Source organism: Crocodylus porosus, unplaced genomic scaffold (assembly GCF_001723895.1).
Source record: "Crocodylus porosus isolate Cpor-Errol unplaced genomic scaffold, CroPor_comp1, whole genome shotgun sequence".
Lineage (NCBI taxonomy): Eukaryota > Metazoa > Chordata > Crocodylia > Crocodylidae > Crocodylus > Crocodylus porosus.
This window is the reverse complement of record NW_017728947.1, coordinates 102,031,021-102,048,224: the sequence shown is the minus strand read 5'-3', so window position 1 is coordinate 102,048,224 and position 17,204 is coordinate 102,031,021. Positions and strand designations below refer to the sequence as shown.

General features: G+C 43.6%; 1 protein-coding gene across 1 annotated transcript in view; it reads right to left on the bottom strand.

Moving 5' to 3' along the window:
• Positions 1-5,347: 5,347 nt before the first annotated feature.
• CUNH14orf180 (chromosome unknown C14orf180 homolog) overlaps positions 5,348-17,204 on the bottom strand; it is a 17,603-nt gene continuing 5,746 nt past the window's right edge. Inside the window, exons 3-5 of the mRNA XM_019550793.1 lie at positions 16,182-16,308; positions 13,984-14,010; positions 5,348-6,807 (exon numbers count right to left, since the gene is read on the bottom strand). Coding sequence (XP_019406338.1) covers positions 6,605-6,807; positions 13,984-14,010; positions 16,182-16,308 — 357 coding nt within the window. The 3' untranslated portion in view covers positions 5,348-6,604. The remainder of the gene's footprint in view (positions 6,808-13,983; positions 14,011-16,181; positions 16,309-17,204) is intronic.

Sequence of the window (17,204 nt, the reverse complement as noted above, 5' to 3'; positions counted from 1 at the left end):
CAGAACATTAACAAACTGATTGTAGACTTAAAGGATCAGTCTTTAGTGTGATACTGCCTGCAAAGATTTAAACTGTATTTTTATTGCTTATGTCTAATGCAGAGCCTGAATGAATTTGAGCCTCTTCTAAATATATTGTCTTGTGATTTATACAGTTGTGAGCTATGGCCTTTCTCTTGTATCAATTTAGAAAGAAAACCCCTTTGAAAATGTAGATTAACGTTATTTAATCGTGCTAAGGCTGTCCTGCTAAATTGATGATTTGAGACAAAATATTACCATTTTTAACTCTAAAAGCAAGAGTGGGTCAGATCCTTTGCTGGTGTTTATGGATTAGCTCCTCTTTTCTTGGGGCTATACCATTTTATACCAGCTGATGATATATCCCAAAAATTTTTAAATATTAGCATTCATGCTTTGTATTATCTGTTGTGATTTTTAATAACTGTTGATCTGGGAGAGAGATTGCATGCACTTCACAGAATCACCGAGTCTGAATAAGCTTTATTGTTGTTGTTTTATACAGTCTTGAAAGGAAGTCATTTTCTTACATGTGGAAGATCATGGTTACTATCGTTTTAATATAATGCTTTGTAAACAATTGGTAAAATGAATATAATAGGCCTGATTCTTCTCCCAGTAAAACCAGTGGCAAAACTGGCACTGGTTGTGAGGGGAGCAGGATTGGGCTCAGTATAAGTAAAATATTGTAGTATAATAGATATTGAATTAACATGTTTTCTATTGAATGCTTTATGCTGGAAAGTGCATTGGGCTTTTATGATTTAGTTCTATATACAAATAAATTCTTTGAAAAATCAATGTTGTTCATGCCTGCCTTTTGGAATTTAATTTTTATATAAAGTCCTCATTTTTAACTCCCCAAGTCCTTGAACTCAGTCGAGATATCCTAATATTTCTGTTTTTTCACTATTTGAATTCCCCGTCTACTTCAGAAGTGCTCCACTTTGTGTTTATTAGGAGCCTGCAGTGTTGAAAACATATTGGTCACTCACGCTGGCCAACCTGGTCTATACAGAGATTGTTGCTACTGCTGCATACTTTTTCGAGGCCTTTGCAAAACTCATGATCTGGTCTTCTACCTATATTCACTTCAGCTAAGAAGAATATTCACCTTAGGATCATTGCTGAGACAGATGCACCTTCCGAGCAGTTGAGGGCGAGGCTATGGTTGAAAAGAGCAACATCACATATACCCTGACACTACTGCTCCAGGATTCATCCACTGTCCCCAGCCAACCTGCGGTCCTTGTGTGCCAATTATTATTTGTGGGTCCTACAAATGTGCAAGCAAAGGAAAAACGTGCATTGCAATTTCGGCACACTGTGAAGCACTAAATAGGTACCCGATTCAGTAGGCCTAGGGTGTGAAGGAGGTCCAGGGTCTGAACCCTAGTGAGCTGATTTTGTGGTAGTCCCCGGAGAATCATCTAGTCACCTGATGCTAGCATCCCTCTTTCCAAATGCTAAGTTGCACTGGATGACAGCTAATGGCACTGTAATAGTGACACCTCCTCCATTAGCTTATCCAGTGGCACATGAGAGAGACTCTGGGGAACTAGGATTAAAACCAAGTATTCTTTTGAGATGTTTGCCAGTGAAGTGCCAGGGCTCTAGTTGATTAAGTTCATTGGAGCCATTGACAATGTGCTGTCACCTAATTCCTTTGGACACCCCACAATGTCATAATATTTATATATTTTCCTAGCATTTTTTCCTTGTAATCAGTTGCTGTAATTGTGTTGTGTTTAATATTCATGACGAAGGGAGCTGGAGTCCATGCAATAACAAACAGTAAGCCAACTACCCATTTTCTCCATAATGTGAAAATATTGGGAACCCTGAGGTTGTCTCCAGACCCATATTGGTCCATGTTAGTCACGCTGGTAATATATGCATGACTTGGAGGCCCCATCTATATGTTACACTGAAGATGTGATTAACCAGTCACCTGGCCACATGGTATTCAATTATTGGCACAATAAAAAGAGGAATAAATAACAAAGTTATTCCCTAAAATGTTTGTAATAACTTTGTAGCTACCTTCTATCACACCATTAATTGAATATGTGGCCAGGGGCTCCTGTGGCTGGGAGCCCATCAGATGATTGGAGCTCCCAGCTGCAGGGCCTCATGTGCACCACCCAAGCCTGGGAGCTCCCAGCTGATGCTGGCTCCCAGCTCCAGCAACACATACCCCCATGTCTGGAAGTCCCACCAGCTGACAGGGCTGTCAGCCGTGAGGGTGCTCCAGGCAGCCCCAGGGCTGTGAGACCACAACTGATGTAGTGTCCCAGCTCTGGGGATGCCCCGTGGCTGGAACACTGCTTCAGCTCTGGTCTGCCAGATGTGAAGAACCTGTGGGTGCCCCAACAGCTGGGAGCCTGGGTCAGTTGATGGGGCTCCCAGGCATTGGAGCACATGGTGAGCCCCTGCAGCGGGGAGCCTGTCAGCTGAGGGGGTTCCCAGGAATGGAAGTTTGCTACTTGATAGCCATAAGGCTTGATACACTCACTGGCAGTAAGACTTGAAGGGATCTGGTTCACAATCCCACAATCATGCTTCTTGCATGCTTCCCACAGCCACGCTTCCATATGTGGCATGGCAGGAGGTGCAATTGTATGGACCATGCATCAGATCCTATCGCGCCTTTACCTGCATGTGGAGGAAGGTCCTAAAACTCAAGGCAGAATGACTTGCAAACCTCAGCAAATTCTCACAAAAGGCAGCAAGCTAAACAGATCCCCAGAAGAAGTCATGGCCCTACTCACGGCTCTTTCAGAGGTTGGTTTTATTTTTCACGAGACCTTAGCCAAAATGTAAAACAAAAAGCACAGACAGCAGTGACAACTTTCACCTGATCTGGCTACAGAAAGCAGTTTATAGCTGGGACCTAACACAAGTACATGGCTGCAAACAGCTTCAAAAATGGCCGATCAGGTGGACATCTGACCCCTCATTGCATGAAGACATTTCAAAACAGAGTGTCTTCTGTATCTTGTCTGTGCTGCCTCCCAGCCTCAAACTGTTTTTCAGAATGGGAGGGGGGGAAAGGGAGCAGAGGGAATTCAGTCTGGAGGGGTTTCAGCCCCCACTGGGGGGGTGGACCTGGTGCACTGGAGCCCCTTGAGGTGATGGGGGGGGGGGCCTCCAATTCATCCACCCCACCCTCCTGAGCCAGCTGGGGAACCTGTAGAATGGAGCTCCCGTTGCTGTCTTTCCCACTCCCACTGTGAAACAGGGACAGGCTGGGCGAGAGGAGGGGCTGTGGCTGCAGCCTGCTCCTGGGACCAGCAAAGAACTTCTGTTTGGTCCGGGGGATCGTTCTAATTCTGACACTTCCTGCAAAGCGTTCTCAGTTACAGCGGGGAGCGGCACTTCTTTCTGCACCCAAAATTGCCATCCCAGGATACTGATCTCATAGTTTCATAGTTTCTAGGGTTGGAAGGGACCTTAGTAGATCATCTAGTCTGACCCCCTGCCATGGCAGGAAAGGGTACTGGGTCAAATGACCCCAGCAAGGTGTTCATCTAACAATCTCCAAAGAGCCTTTTCATCAATCCATCTGCTCCAAGATACTCTGCCAGAATCCTGCTCTCGTCTAGCTAATCTTTCAGTCTTGTATAGGGAACACCTGACTACTAGCCACAATAACTGATTGACCTCAGGTTTTCTGGCTTTAAAGGAGCAGACCACCCTGAATTAAATTAGTATGACAGATGAGAGTCTTGGCAATTTGTAGCAAATCACATTTTTCTTTTACAATCTTGAAACAATTTTACTCGAAAGGAATATAACCCACCCTGGCCTTTTTCATGTAACTGCATGGCACCTTAACTTTCCCAAATTGTGCCTACCAAGGTGTTACTCTTCTTTCAAAATAAACTATTTAACATTAGCAAGAAAAATGCTGCTCAGGACGTACATCTAATGAGGAAGAGAGAAGAGCAAGTGAACAAGTAAGTGAGTGTATGCGGCATGTTTTCAAAAGGATATGAGCTGGAATGGGGTATATGGGTGTTTGGGGGAAGAAAGAGAAAGATTGAGAGAGTGGGAGAGGATGGATGCGACATAAACTTCTGTGTGAGGCGAAAAGAGGCTGGGCAAGAACAGAAAGCAAGTATGGTCTAGGTGGAGATGAAACAGGTTTGGAAATCAGGATTTTTGGTTTCAATTCCTGGCTCTGTCATTGCCTTCTTTGGTGAATTCAGGAAGATCCATATATTCTCTGAGTCTCAATTTTCTCATCTGGAAAACAGGAAGATATCAGCTTTTCACAAGGTTAGGATTCCAATGCCTTTGGAGTCCTGTTTGCCTGAGATGGCTCTGGCCTGTTGCAAATCACTGACCTAGAACTTTAGACCAGTTTAGGCTTGCTATTAAATGTAGATTTGATACCCGTTTCCTATCTTTCCTTCCCAATCCATGTATGGGAGCTGCCATTTTTACTTAATCTTCTGACTTGTTTTCTGAATAGCCTAAATTATGACATTAATATATTGGGATGACATAAGGTAGCATGTCACATTTCCAAGACTATTGATGTTACTGAATGTATTTATTTGCCTACAGTAGGCTGCCTTGGCACTTGGCATACCAACTGTCTGTTTGGAAAGAGCTCCCTATTTTTAATGTGCTGTTTACATATATTATGGCCTAGATCCAAAAAAAAAAAAAAAAAAGTGTGGGGGGGAAAGGGAAAGGACACAGGAGGTCCGAGGGATTATGGGTTATGGGTACTTACCCACTTATCTTATTAAAATACAACTCCATAATTTTTTTCAGAAAATACCTAAATGTATTAATGAGTCATTGACACAAAAGTTATAAATCTCTTCTCTTTATTGCTTAAAAAAGGAAACTCGGGGGAGAGACAGTGGTACAGCATATCCTGTTAGGCTGTGACACATGAGCAGTTTGTATAAAAAATCACAAGGCTGAATTCTTCTCCCTGACTCCTGTGCTGGTGGCTTTTCAGAGGCTTTTGCCTCTAGGCCTCTGACAGGCTAAGATGAGCATCAAATTAGCCCTTATGTCACTTCTTCCTATGCTTAAATCTGAGCGCAATAATTTGTTTGACCTCATTTCAATTAAGATGCTGTATGCCTTCCTTATGAGGAAAGGTGTCTCTCCTTGTTCGCGTTTAATTCATGGGCAGTCAGTGGTCTGCTCAGAAAATGATTTGCTGTGGCACTGCAGTGCCATGCTGACATTTTTGTCAATCCAAAATTAAAAGTAGGCCAATCGCAATACCAGAACACTGCTCTGTGATCCTGTAAATATTGCTGACCATCTTCTCGGGTGGGTGGATGGGTATTTCCCTCCCCCCCCCGCTCCTACAGACTCTCAGATCATCTTTATCTTTCTAAATATAAGCATGTACTTTGTCAGACTTGCTCCTTTAACTTTACTTGACACAAAATTAAGGGAAGAAAAAGCTGGCAATGTGGATATTTATGTTTACAGAAAATTGAAGTCCATGGAAAGCTGTTGTTCATGGACACAACTTGTTTGGTTTTCCTTTCTTGGAAGTCACCCTCCAAATGCTGGGGTCCGCATGGACATGCACAAAAGGGGAGGTCCATATTTATTGCAGCAGCAGCCCTGAAATAATTCCCTTCAGAGATATACTTTGTATGGTATGGTAATAGAGGCCACAAAGATACCATCTACCTCCCTAAACTGTCAATAATTGAATGAGGTAAGGCCTTAAACTGCAATTAAACAGGTGTGGACTAAATGCATGATCTTTGACTAGATACAAGCTGGAAATAAATTGAAGATGTTTGGTGATGTCATAAACCTTGTAAACTCGGCTCCTGAGATTTATGGACTGAATCAAACTCACAGGATAAAACTACTGACTTGATAATTAACCTGGGATTCAATTCTATTATGTATGATATTAGGCAAATCACAATTTACTGTTTAAATGAGTTTCCATGCTCTCTTTCACACCCATGAGTCAAGTGTAACATTTCCGAGAGATGTCTTTTGTCCATGTAGCAGGCAGCATGAAGGGGAATGAGTCATCTGCCAAGGTTTTATTTGCACTGATTGTACATGTGTTTAAATAGATGGGCTTGTCGAGCCTTCAGCCAAAAGAGTGGCATTGGCTCAGTCATTCAGCTTTGCTTCAACTTCTCCAAAATCCACATAAAGGTGAGTTGATGGGGGGGCGGGGAAGAGGTGGGTCTTGTGATTAAGGCCCTGACATGCCATGTAGGTACAACTCCTGCCCCTGCTGGGCAGTAAGACCCTGGACATATCAATTAAACCCTCTGTGTTTTTGTTTCTTCTCTCTTTAGTTTATATACCAAGTAGGCCAACAGAGACCTGTTTTTGGTTTGGACCCCTGGATACTACCATAACTCACACAATAAAAATAATAAAAGAAAAGGAAAGCAATTGTCTATGGGAATAGGAAAGTGCACAACAAGGGCAGGTTTATTATTCTTCCAGGGGAAGACTAATGCATTCTCTGATGTCTGGCTGGAGTGGGCTTTGAACCTTTCACAGCAATACATGTTTAGATGCTATCCAAGAGGATCTTTGTGTCAGGCTACACCAACAACAGACACAGTTATTGCCTCATAAACCACGTCCAGCATTTCAGAGCAACATGTCTTATCTGAAGAAAGATGATAACGAGCTGGGATTGAAATTCTTCCATGACTTTGAAATTTTGCTTCACGCTGCTGTAGTACAGACTCACAGCCAGGATGAGTGTGATACAGAGCAAAAGCCACAGGAACGTAGGCAAACCAGTGGATGAACTGTCATGGACTGAAAAAGATTGAGAAGAGAGAAGAGAATGGGATTATTTTAGTGCCATTTTAACCCTCTCCCAAATTTGACCTCCCACTGCTGGCTTTGCTCTGGTTTTCTGGGAGCAGCAGGTTAGTCGGTGCTTTGGTTCTGAGAACTTCTTTCTGCATCGGCTCTGTGGCAGTGAGTCACACCCCCCTGCAGAAGATACTGAATGACTATAAAAGATGTGCCCTAATGGCACATTAAAAGGATTTAATTATATACAGTAAGAACAGGATTACCAGAGCTAATGCATGTTCTCAAATTTCCTTGCGGCAATTATTTTTTTTTGTAGTTTTAAGCAAAACACTCAGTTAAATACTAGAGAATATTAAGCAATCACTGCTAATTATTTAATGCTTGCAGACATTCCATAGAGAGAGAGGCGGGCACCAGATGACTTGCTTTTTCCTTGTAACACTGGCTCATTGTGGGCCCTGCTAATGAGAAGAAGGGGCCTAGCATCTGAGAGTCAAATTTACAGAGCTTCGGTGATTCTCACCTGTCTCTTGGGGTTAAATAAATTAACCCCCTTGGAACGGCCTCTGTTTGCACTTACAGGGCATATGCTGTAAATATTTTCCCTTGTTTTTATAATCCAAGGAATGATGTCCTGCTTTCTATTTGATCTGAGCAACTCCACTGCAGTGTTCTCAGAGGGCTGGGTAGAAATAACTGGGCCAAACGGAAAGTTAGATTTAAAATTGAATCATCCCCCTCTTTTAACCCAAGTGATCGATCCATTTTCAGGGTCCTGCAGGTTGCTCCATTAGAGGATTGTTAGTGGAGCCAGGTTTTACCCTGCAGCATTGCTGTTTGCGTACCAACAACCCCTTTCCGTGAATGCAGTGGGAATCAAACAGGGATACTACATTTCTTTTAGAAATACTTGGCTTTCTCTTGATGTCCACACTTTTAATGGTTGTTCCATGGCCCTATGGCTTTCTGCCTACATCTGCGTTGTTTTTCTGTCAGGACCCCACACAATCAGAGTCAACTTGAAACTTAACGTCTATGAAACTTTTCCTGAAGCCTTTCTTTGACTCTCTGCTTTGAATGGTGCTTGCTGTTTCGGCTGTTAGGGTTCTCAGAGGAGCCTAGTTCTTTAATGCTAACGTTAGTGTGAAGAAAGCAATCATGCAGCTCTTGGTCCTATCGGTTATAAAGGCATTTAGTCAAACCCATGGCATTTCCGTGGTATATCTTAGCACCACATTGATGGTACCACGAATAAGAGAGGCATGGCATTAGAATCATTACGGCATCCCTGTTTCACAGGGAGATAGCTCCTTCCTGCCTGCTACTGGCTGGTTAAACTGGCACTATAACGGGTTGGTAGCATTGGACCATTGGCTAGGATCTGGCCCTTGGTGTCTCGGATACCCTAGCTTCTGAAGATACCGAGAAGATGGGGGCTTTAGGATGTTTCTCGTTCTGCAGAAGTTTTTATGGGCTCATACACCTTGTTGCAAGTAGAGAACAGCATAACAGTCTGCAAAGGAAGCGTACATTCTGCCGGCTGCTGCACTGGTACTGCCGAGTGCAGGGATGGGCAGATGTGGGGAAAGGGTTTTGGTGGTAAAAGCTAGAAATGAAGCCATGAGCAGTTGTTTGAACGAATTAAAACCAGAGCGGTATTACTGCTCCGTTTTGTGAGGTGGGATCACGGGGGTTAATATGATGGGCCAGATCCTGCATGCAAAAGTAGGTTGGTGCAGCTATCCTGAATTTAAGGATGATGATGGCTTTATCCGTACAGTGTTTGCCAGTGTGCAGCTGTACAGACGGAGACACCCTGCACCCTAGTAAGGCAGAGAAGAGTTAATCTTATTACACAGGCAAGGGAAGAGAGACTTAGATAGGGCTAGACTCCAATTTGACCATCTCTTCTGAGTCAGGAGTGAAGCACAGTTGTGCTGCCGCAGGGCTCTCCCCCCTGCTCTGGGAAGGGAGGAAGTTAGTTTAAACTTTTTCCTGGAGTCTCTTTGCCCAGCCATATATTCTGCTTGTGAAGGTGGTTCTCTATTGCCAGCCCCGTCCCCCCTTGTCCCCATTACTAGGGAAAGGCAGACAAGTATCCTCTGCTCTCCTCACTGCAGCTGGAGTCACAAGCTAAGTATCACAGAGCATGAGAGTGAGGCAGCAGGGCTTTAATGCCATTATTTTTGCCTTAAAGCTTGTATTCAGCAAAGACGTTCTGTCACTCCTGCAGCAGAAGCCAGAGTTTGTTGCTTACTCAGCACGTCTACACAAGGCGCTACATCGCCGTAGCTCATTGCTATTGCACTAATTGTGATGCCCCCACTACCGCGCAGTAACAATAAATACTGCACAATAGCTCTTCGCTACTGCACAGTAGGGTCGGAAATGACCTGTGTGTCGCCAGGACTGTGCAGTACCGGTGGGTACTGTGCAGTCACTTAGTACTTGCTCTAGCCAGGGGCATGTGTAGTCGTGCCCAACTGAAGCCTCCAGCTTGGTTGAATTTGTCCCAGCACAGAGAGCAAATCTGCAGGCCTTGGCAGCCTTGCTCATATCTTTCTATAACCACATCTGGTCCACACAGCTCCTTCCCTGTACAGCGGAGAAAGGGCTGGGACCATCTACCCTCAGCAACTTGTCTGGAGCTCACACAGGAAGCCTGTGAAACAACTCAACTCTCCCACCCCTTTGTCTTGTGCTCTAGTCACAAACTCATTCTTCCTTTTCCCTGAATGGGAAAATATGTCTCCAAGCATAAGGTCCTTGAGTACATGGTCACTGCACCGTCTGTATTATTTCATAAAGCACTATGAGCATGAAATGTGCTATATAAAAACCCAATTCATGCCTGCATAAAAACACCCCACTACAGAGTGCAACTATTTGCTTGCCATACACACATAATCAATAAAAAGATAAAAATGTGGTGTGCATTGTTATGGGTAAAGGACCAACATTAGCTGTAACATATTTAAATTAGCTTCTATTACTAGCCCTGGAATATGGAACAGTCAATTAAGCTGTCATACAGCTATACACAGAGGAAGGTAAAAGCCATAAAACCAAGCAACAAACACATAATAATGTATCAAAAAGTGTGCCGGGAGAAGGTGGAGTGCTAATAGCCAGTCATTTTAAAGCTAACCAGAAGCCAAATCAATGTTCTGTAATAGAGCTGGGTGAATTATTTGTGGCAAATAATTTATTCATTTGAATGTAGCCCTTCTTTCTGCTTGCAAATTATCTGTGAACAGACTTTGATTTTTATAAATTTGTTAGTTATTTGGAATTATTCTACAAATGGTTTATGTGGACACATTTTATCCTGTGGATTGCTCACCAGTTCTTCCCTCCACAGCTATCTGCTATTCAGACTCCAATAGTTCAACCATACCATTGGTTTCCTGAATCAGATGGTATTGTCTCTGGCTCTTGATTGGGTGACACACTTCAGTAAAAAGGCAGTGCCATTTTCATCATACTGAAGCATTTGGGGGAGTGTATTTCTTTGCTGACTTCATCCCTTTTTATTCACTCTTTTTTGAAATCCCTAACAGCCCTCCCCTTTCCCCCGACCGCCAATTTACAGTGTCTTATGCCTGAAGAAGACTCCGTAAGAACGCTGTGTGTGTGTGTGTGTGTGTGTGTGTGTGTGTGTGTGTGTGTGTGTGTGTGTGTGTGTGTGTGTCTGTGGGGGGGTTACATTTCAGACAAAAATGTGGATATTCGTTATCCTCTGTTCATGTTGAAAGTCCCCACTCCACGATTATAAAGTTTTAATTAATGAGCAGGAAAAATAGCCTGAAGCACAGATGAACCACAGTGCCCAGATATACTGTATTTTCTGGTATATAAATGAACTCTTGAAAAAGGATAAAATAGTAGGAAAATCTACTTTGCACAAATGCCGTTGAGTTTTGAGCAACTTTTATTACAAAGATTTCGGGGGGGGGGTGTTGTTGGTTTTTTTTATATAACATCTGTGTATAAGACATTACTTTTAGACTTTCTTCTGCGGAAAATATGCCACTTATCTATTGGAAAAGACAGACAGATCAAAAAAATTGAGATTTATTTAAACTATTTTAAGGCTCAGGTATGTTCACATTCCTAAAACTCAGCATACCCTTTTACCATCTGGACACAAAAAAAAAAGGAATAAATCACTGGCTAAATGACATGTTACAAACAAGTGTTGGAGTGATATTGTAGCTGTGATGGTCCAAGAAATATGCAAGAAGCAAAGATTTTTTTTGAGTGATATCTTGTAGAGTACCAACTGACTAGTTGAGAAAGATCTTCGACAGGGACCTGAGGAGGGGTACCTGGTCCTTAAAAACTTGTCTAAGATGTCTTCCAGCTATACAGTTGGTCCAATAAAAGATATCACTCTTAAAACTCCTTGCCTCTTGTTAGAAATTTTACATTCTGCTCCTAGCCTGGTAGCTTATATTAATATATTTTAGGGCAACAAAGTAGGTGCAGGTTTTTCATTAAGATACGAAAGCCAAGTAGCTAAAGCAAATTGGTGGTTTGCTCTGCTGTTGCTTACACATGTTGAATCTGGTGGCTAGCAGAAGGCTGCTCTGTTACCTGGACTCAGGAAATCTAGTTCTGACATGGCTTTCCCATGTGGTCTATGGGCAAACAAGAACAATTGAGAAGATGGAGCTTAACAGCTGTCTGTGGCTCCATTCCCGGTCTCTCTTGTCTATGTTGACTGGAAGTTTCATAGTTTCATAGTTAGACGTAGGGTCGAAAGGGACCTGAGCAGATCATCAAGTCTGACCCCTGCCATGGCAGGAAAGAGTACTGGGGTCAAACGACCCCAGCAAGGTGATTGTCTAGCCTCTTCTTAAAGATCCCCAGGGTAGGAGCCAGCACCACTTCTCTTGGAAGTTGGTTCCAGATCCTAGCCGCCCTGACCATGAAGTCGCACCTCCTGATATCTAATCTGAATTTACCCTCTGCCAGCTTGTGACCGTTATTCCTGGTCACTCCTGGCAGTGCTTAGGGGAACAGGGACAATGCCTGCTGGTCCCCTCGGATGAGTTTGTAACAGGCCACTAGATCCCTCCTCAGCTTTGTCTTGTGGAGGCTGAACAGGTTTAGGTCCCATAGCCTCTCCTCGTAGGGCCTGTCCTGCTGCCCCCGATCATGTGAGTGGCCTCCTCTGGACCCTCTCCATGCTGTCCACATCCCTCCTGAAGTGCGGTGCCCAGAACTGGACGCAGTACTCCAGCTGTGGCCTGACCAGTGCTGCATAGAGGGGGAGGATCACCTCCTTGGACCTGCTTGAGATGCATCTGTGGATGCATGGCAATGTGTGGTTGGCCTTCCAGAGAGGTGGTGCTCTCACCTTCCCTGGAAATCTACAAGAGGAGACTGGATAGGCACCTGGCTGGGGTCTTATGACCCCTGCTACACGCAGTGCTCCTTCCTGCCCATGGCATGGGGTAGGATTAGATGATCTGTCTAGGTCCCTTCCAACTCATTGATTGTATGATTCCTGACTGCATCCGTACTCTGCCGGCCCATGTTCATCTTGGAGTCAATGATGACTCCAAGATCCTTTTCTGCCTCTGCACTGATTAGAAGGGAGTTCCCCAGCCTGTAGGTCTGGTGCTGGTTCTTCCTCCCCAGGTGCAGCACCTTGTACTTGTCAGTGTTGAATCCCATCCTATTCTCATCTGCCCACCCCTGTAATCTGTCTAGGTCCGATTGCAGCCTATTCCTTCCTTCTAGCGTGTCCACATCACCCCACATCTTAGTGTCATCAGCAAATTTGAACAGGGTGCTTTTTACACCCTCATCCAAGTCACTGATGAAGATGTTGAACAGTGCAGACCCAAGGATCGAGCTCTGGGGGACCCCACTGCCCACATCCCTCCAGGTCAAAAATGATCCATCCACCACCACTCCCTGAGTGCAGCCCTCCAGTCAGTTGGGGACCCATTTGACTGTGTAGGTGTTGACACCACGGTCTCCCAGTTTTTTAATAAGAACGAGGTGGGAGTGTTGAAGGCCTTCCGAAAGTCCAGGAAGACTACGTCCACTGCTACCCCTGCATCTAAGGATTTGGTGAACTGATCATAGAAGGCCACCAGGTTGGTCAGACAGGACCTGCCTCTAATGAACCCGTGTTGGTTGCCCCTAAGCATAATCTCTCCTGCTGGCCCCTCGTGGACATGTGCCAGGATAATTCTCTCAAAAAGCTTACCCAGGATCGAGGTAAGACTAACTGGCCTATAGTTTCCTGCTTCCTCCCTTTTTTGAAGATGGGAACCACATTGGCCCTCTTCCAGTCCTCTGGCACCACACCAGAGCACCACAAGTGCTCGTAAAGCTGTGCCGGGGTCCCGCAGTGACCTCTGCTAGCTCCCTCAGCACTCGGGGGTGGAGATCGTCAAGACCAGCTGATTTAAATACATCCAGGCCCTCCAGAAGTTCCCTGACTAGATTCTCCCTGACCCTTGGCCTAGGTGCACCTCCCCTGGGGCTTGATGGGGGCCGGGGGGGGGCCTGATCTGGTCCCTGCTCAGGAAAATGGAGGCAAAGAAGTCATTAAATAGGTTAGCTTTGTCGTCCAGTGTGATGACCAAATTTCCCAGTGTGTCTTTCAGGGGTTCCATGTCTTTTAGTGCGGGGTCTCTCTTACTGTGTATGTAAACGATGGTTGGTAAAAGAAGACCCTGAGTATGGTTGGGACCATCATAATGTATTCTTATTAATTGCAGTTAGATTCATGGTTGCTTTACAGACAAAACGGAAAAAACAAATGATTTCCACTACTCCCATTTATCAAAAAATTGCAGATTCAACATGTGTGAGCAACAGCAGACTGAACTACCATTTTGCTTCAGCTACTTGGCTTTCTTATTTTAATGAAAAACCTGCGCCTACTTTGTTGCCCTAAAATATATTAATAAAAGTTCATTGGATTTAATTCTTGTTTCCACTGTTTGCCTAACTTGATGTGTTGTTTAAGAACTGAAGCAGGATCCCTCATGACTCATGTTTCATATGCAGGGGGGAAAAACAGCCCTACTGATGGTGTGTAATAATGCCGATTCATAGAGTGTATTTGCGCAATTAGTCCCAGCAGCAGCAAAGCAATCTCAGGTTAGTGCCATGGATGACTCACAGTTAAAATGCAGAGCTTCAACTTACCAACCATGTACTCACAGCAGGAAATACCTAGAAAATAGAATGAAAATGTTCTTACATGCTAAGAAAGGCCTCCTCAGGGTAGCAGAATGAAATGGCAAACAAGATAGGAAGCCTGGCTGTATTTTGAAATTGTCCATTTGCACAACTGTGTTGCAGAGATTGGACCATATCCTCAGATAGCCCTTCTAACTTTGGAGCCATGCCAGACGAGGCTCTGGCCCACTGAGTGAAATGGGCTGCTTAAAAATTGCGTGTGTGGAAACGTAGAAGCATTTCAGGATGAAATAGAAAACACACAATGATTGCATAGAATTTAAGGTCCTATGACTGTCTGGTTTGCAACGGGAAAAGGATTTTTGGATTCTGACAGAAAAGAAACTCCTTATTTGAATAATTTCTAGAATGAAAATGAGATAGACCAGCAGGCTGGGGAAAGAATTTAAGTTTAAAAACAAGTGTTGTTGTTATATAGATACATCATCTAGCAACGTCCTGGAACAAAGTATGTTTGGCAAATGTACTGCTAGCACAATCCAGGAGGAAAAGTACAGAGAATGGAAAAATGTCAGTGGTGCCAACAAGCTTTCTCTTACCAACCTCTAACTGAATTATTTTAACAGTGCTGTATGGACAAACAGCAAGGAAACCTTAATCACAGGCTGTTTGTAATAAAGAATATTAATAATAGGCTTGGATGTGAAAAGCTGTGAATTTTTCACGTGAGCTAAACAAAGTGGGCCCAATTTTCTTCTCACTTGCTCATCACTGAAGATTACTTGTAAATGAGAGGAAAAATTGGGCCCCGATTGGGCCCCTTCTGAGTTTTAAGACTCTCCTTATGCCTGAAGAAGGGTGTTTGTGCCCGAAAGCTTGCAAAGAACAATTTTTCCAACTGTTTAGTTGCTCTAATAAAAGATAGCACATCTACCCAAAGAACCCTGTCTGCCTGTATTGCAACTATACCTTCTCCGTATTTCCAGTTTCTGTACAGACAGAACAGGAATTGATGATTTATACAAATGTTAATTATTTGTTATACCTTCATCTCACTGAATGCTCAAGTGTCCTGTAATGTACATTAGTAGGGTAGTACATCAAAGTCAGAGACATCTATTGAGGTGTGAGGTACACAGGATAACCAGTGTGCATGCTAGTCTGTAGGGATAAGGAGACAAAGCGACAGCTTGCCAGCTCAGATTAAGTCTCCTTTGTGCAGAAAGACAAAAAATGCACTTACACCTAGCCTAAAGGAGTTCCCTTCCCTCTCTCCTCCATGTAGTGGGTAAGCTGGATGAGGCTGGGCTAGAAAGTGGCATCCAGGTTGCACTGTGCTCTGTCAAACCCAGGTCATTCAAATGTTCTCTAACAGTGGTTCTGAACCTTTCTTGTACCAGGACCCATTTATAAGCATCGATGGCTAAAAATGCCCTTCACTCCTGACCCGTTGCCTCCCACCCCCTGGCCCCAGGCCCCCAGTGTGTGGGGTGGGGTGGGGAGGGGCTCCCAAGCAGGGCCTTCCAGGCTGAAGCTCGGCCAGTTTACAGAGGAAAAGCCACAGTTTCCCTCATTTTCTTTTTTAAAGGAGAATCCATTTTTAAAGTGTGTTGATCCATTTATAAAGTTTATTCGTGACCCTTTTGTATATTCTCGCAACTCACTTTGGGGCCACTTTTGGGTTGAGAAACACTGCTCTAGATGACTTCAGGGGGTCAGAGTTAGCTGCTCCAATTTGTGCTTGGGTCTAATTTGCTCCCAAGGAAAAATGGATTAGCACTACTTCTGCTGAGAACTGAGTGGCGCTCTCTGTTCCAAAGTATTGTTCTGCTTGACACTGAGATCCCAAAGCATACTGCTAACAGATCCTGCTGAAGACTGATATGGAAAGATGAGAGGAATAGTAAGGTCGCACCTGCACAGCAGCTGCTTTCTAAGTTGGAAGGAGTATAGCTACATCCACTTGGTGCTGTAGTCAAGCTAATTAATAGTTGTGACAGTGGTGCTAATTAGCGTGCCTGAAACACCACGTGGATGCATCTACATTGCTTCTAGTTTCAGAAGGAGCTTGCAAAGAATAGCAGAGCATGCCTGAGAGTATCACTGCCAGAAACTGTATATTTTCTGGGTAGGCATGGTTTAAGAATTTGAAAGATAATGCTACTCTTGGGAGAGTCTGTGCTGTTTTAGTATCTTAAACATACCATGTTCATGGATCTCTTCTGGCTCCTGAAACCGAACTCTTCTCTCGGATTTTCGCTTTTCACCCACAGCTTGGTTCACAGGTGGCCTTTTTCTCAGTATTGAAGGAGGACAGTTACTACAATTTGTCTAAGGAATTGATCCAAACAAAAATGCTGTTATTCAAATCGGAGTGTTGCGTTCTGAGTTAAGCCTTGTGTTTTTGCTGGCTTTATTCACAGTGCCCTTCAAAGAACATGACTTATAACACACCGGTTGTAACACTGTTTACAGTCTAATCATTGTAATATTTACAGAAAAGCAATCCTGCACTTCCTTTTAGAGGTTTGATCTTTAGCTCTTCTGTAACTGTCATCTCCAGAAGAAACAACCAAATGGAACAACTTGGTTAAAAATAAAAATCCAGGAGCTGCAGGTCTTGTAACAATTGTCTGTTTTGTGACAGGCAACAGTTCAAATGGGATAATTCTACATTTTAAAGTGTTGTGTAAAAGGTGCTAGCCTTATGAGGCTAGAAAAACCTAAACATGGCATGAAATACATGCATCACATGCCTGGGATTTTTTCAGAATATTCTTCCAAGTCAAGGAGATCCATTATAGCTGATCATATAGCATTTTAACAACTGATCCAGTATAGTAGTCCCATGTTTGTCTATCATCCAGATGTTTATGATATAGTAACTCATTTACACTTTGATATCATATTTATATTGTCTTTTTGACTTGCTTAAAAACAGTATTCAAGTATAGATTATAGGATCAGACTGTTATAGATTCCTCCAAACACCAGTGATATGAAAATTTCCACTTAATAGATTTTAACAATATACTGATACAGTGCATCAGTAAACTGTTGAGAAGTATATATGACATGCAGACTCTGAGAGAGTTTGAAAACAGATATATGCAACTGAACTCCAACTAGCTTCGAGCATCAAGGACAATAAAAAGTCCTTTTTCAGATATGTGGGGAGCCGGAGGAAAAGCAAGGGCAACATTGGACCCCTGCTGAACCAGATGGGG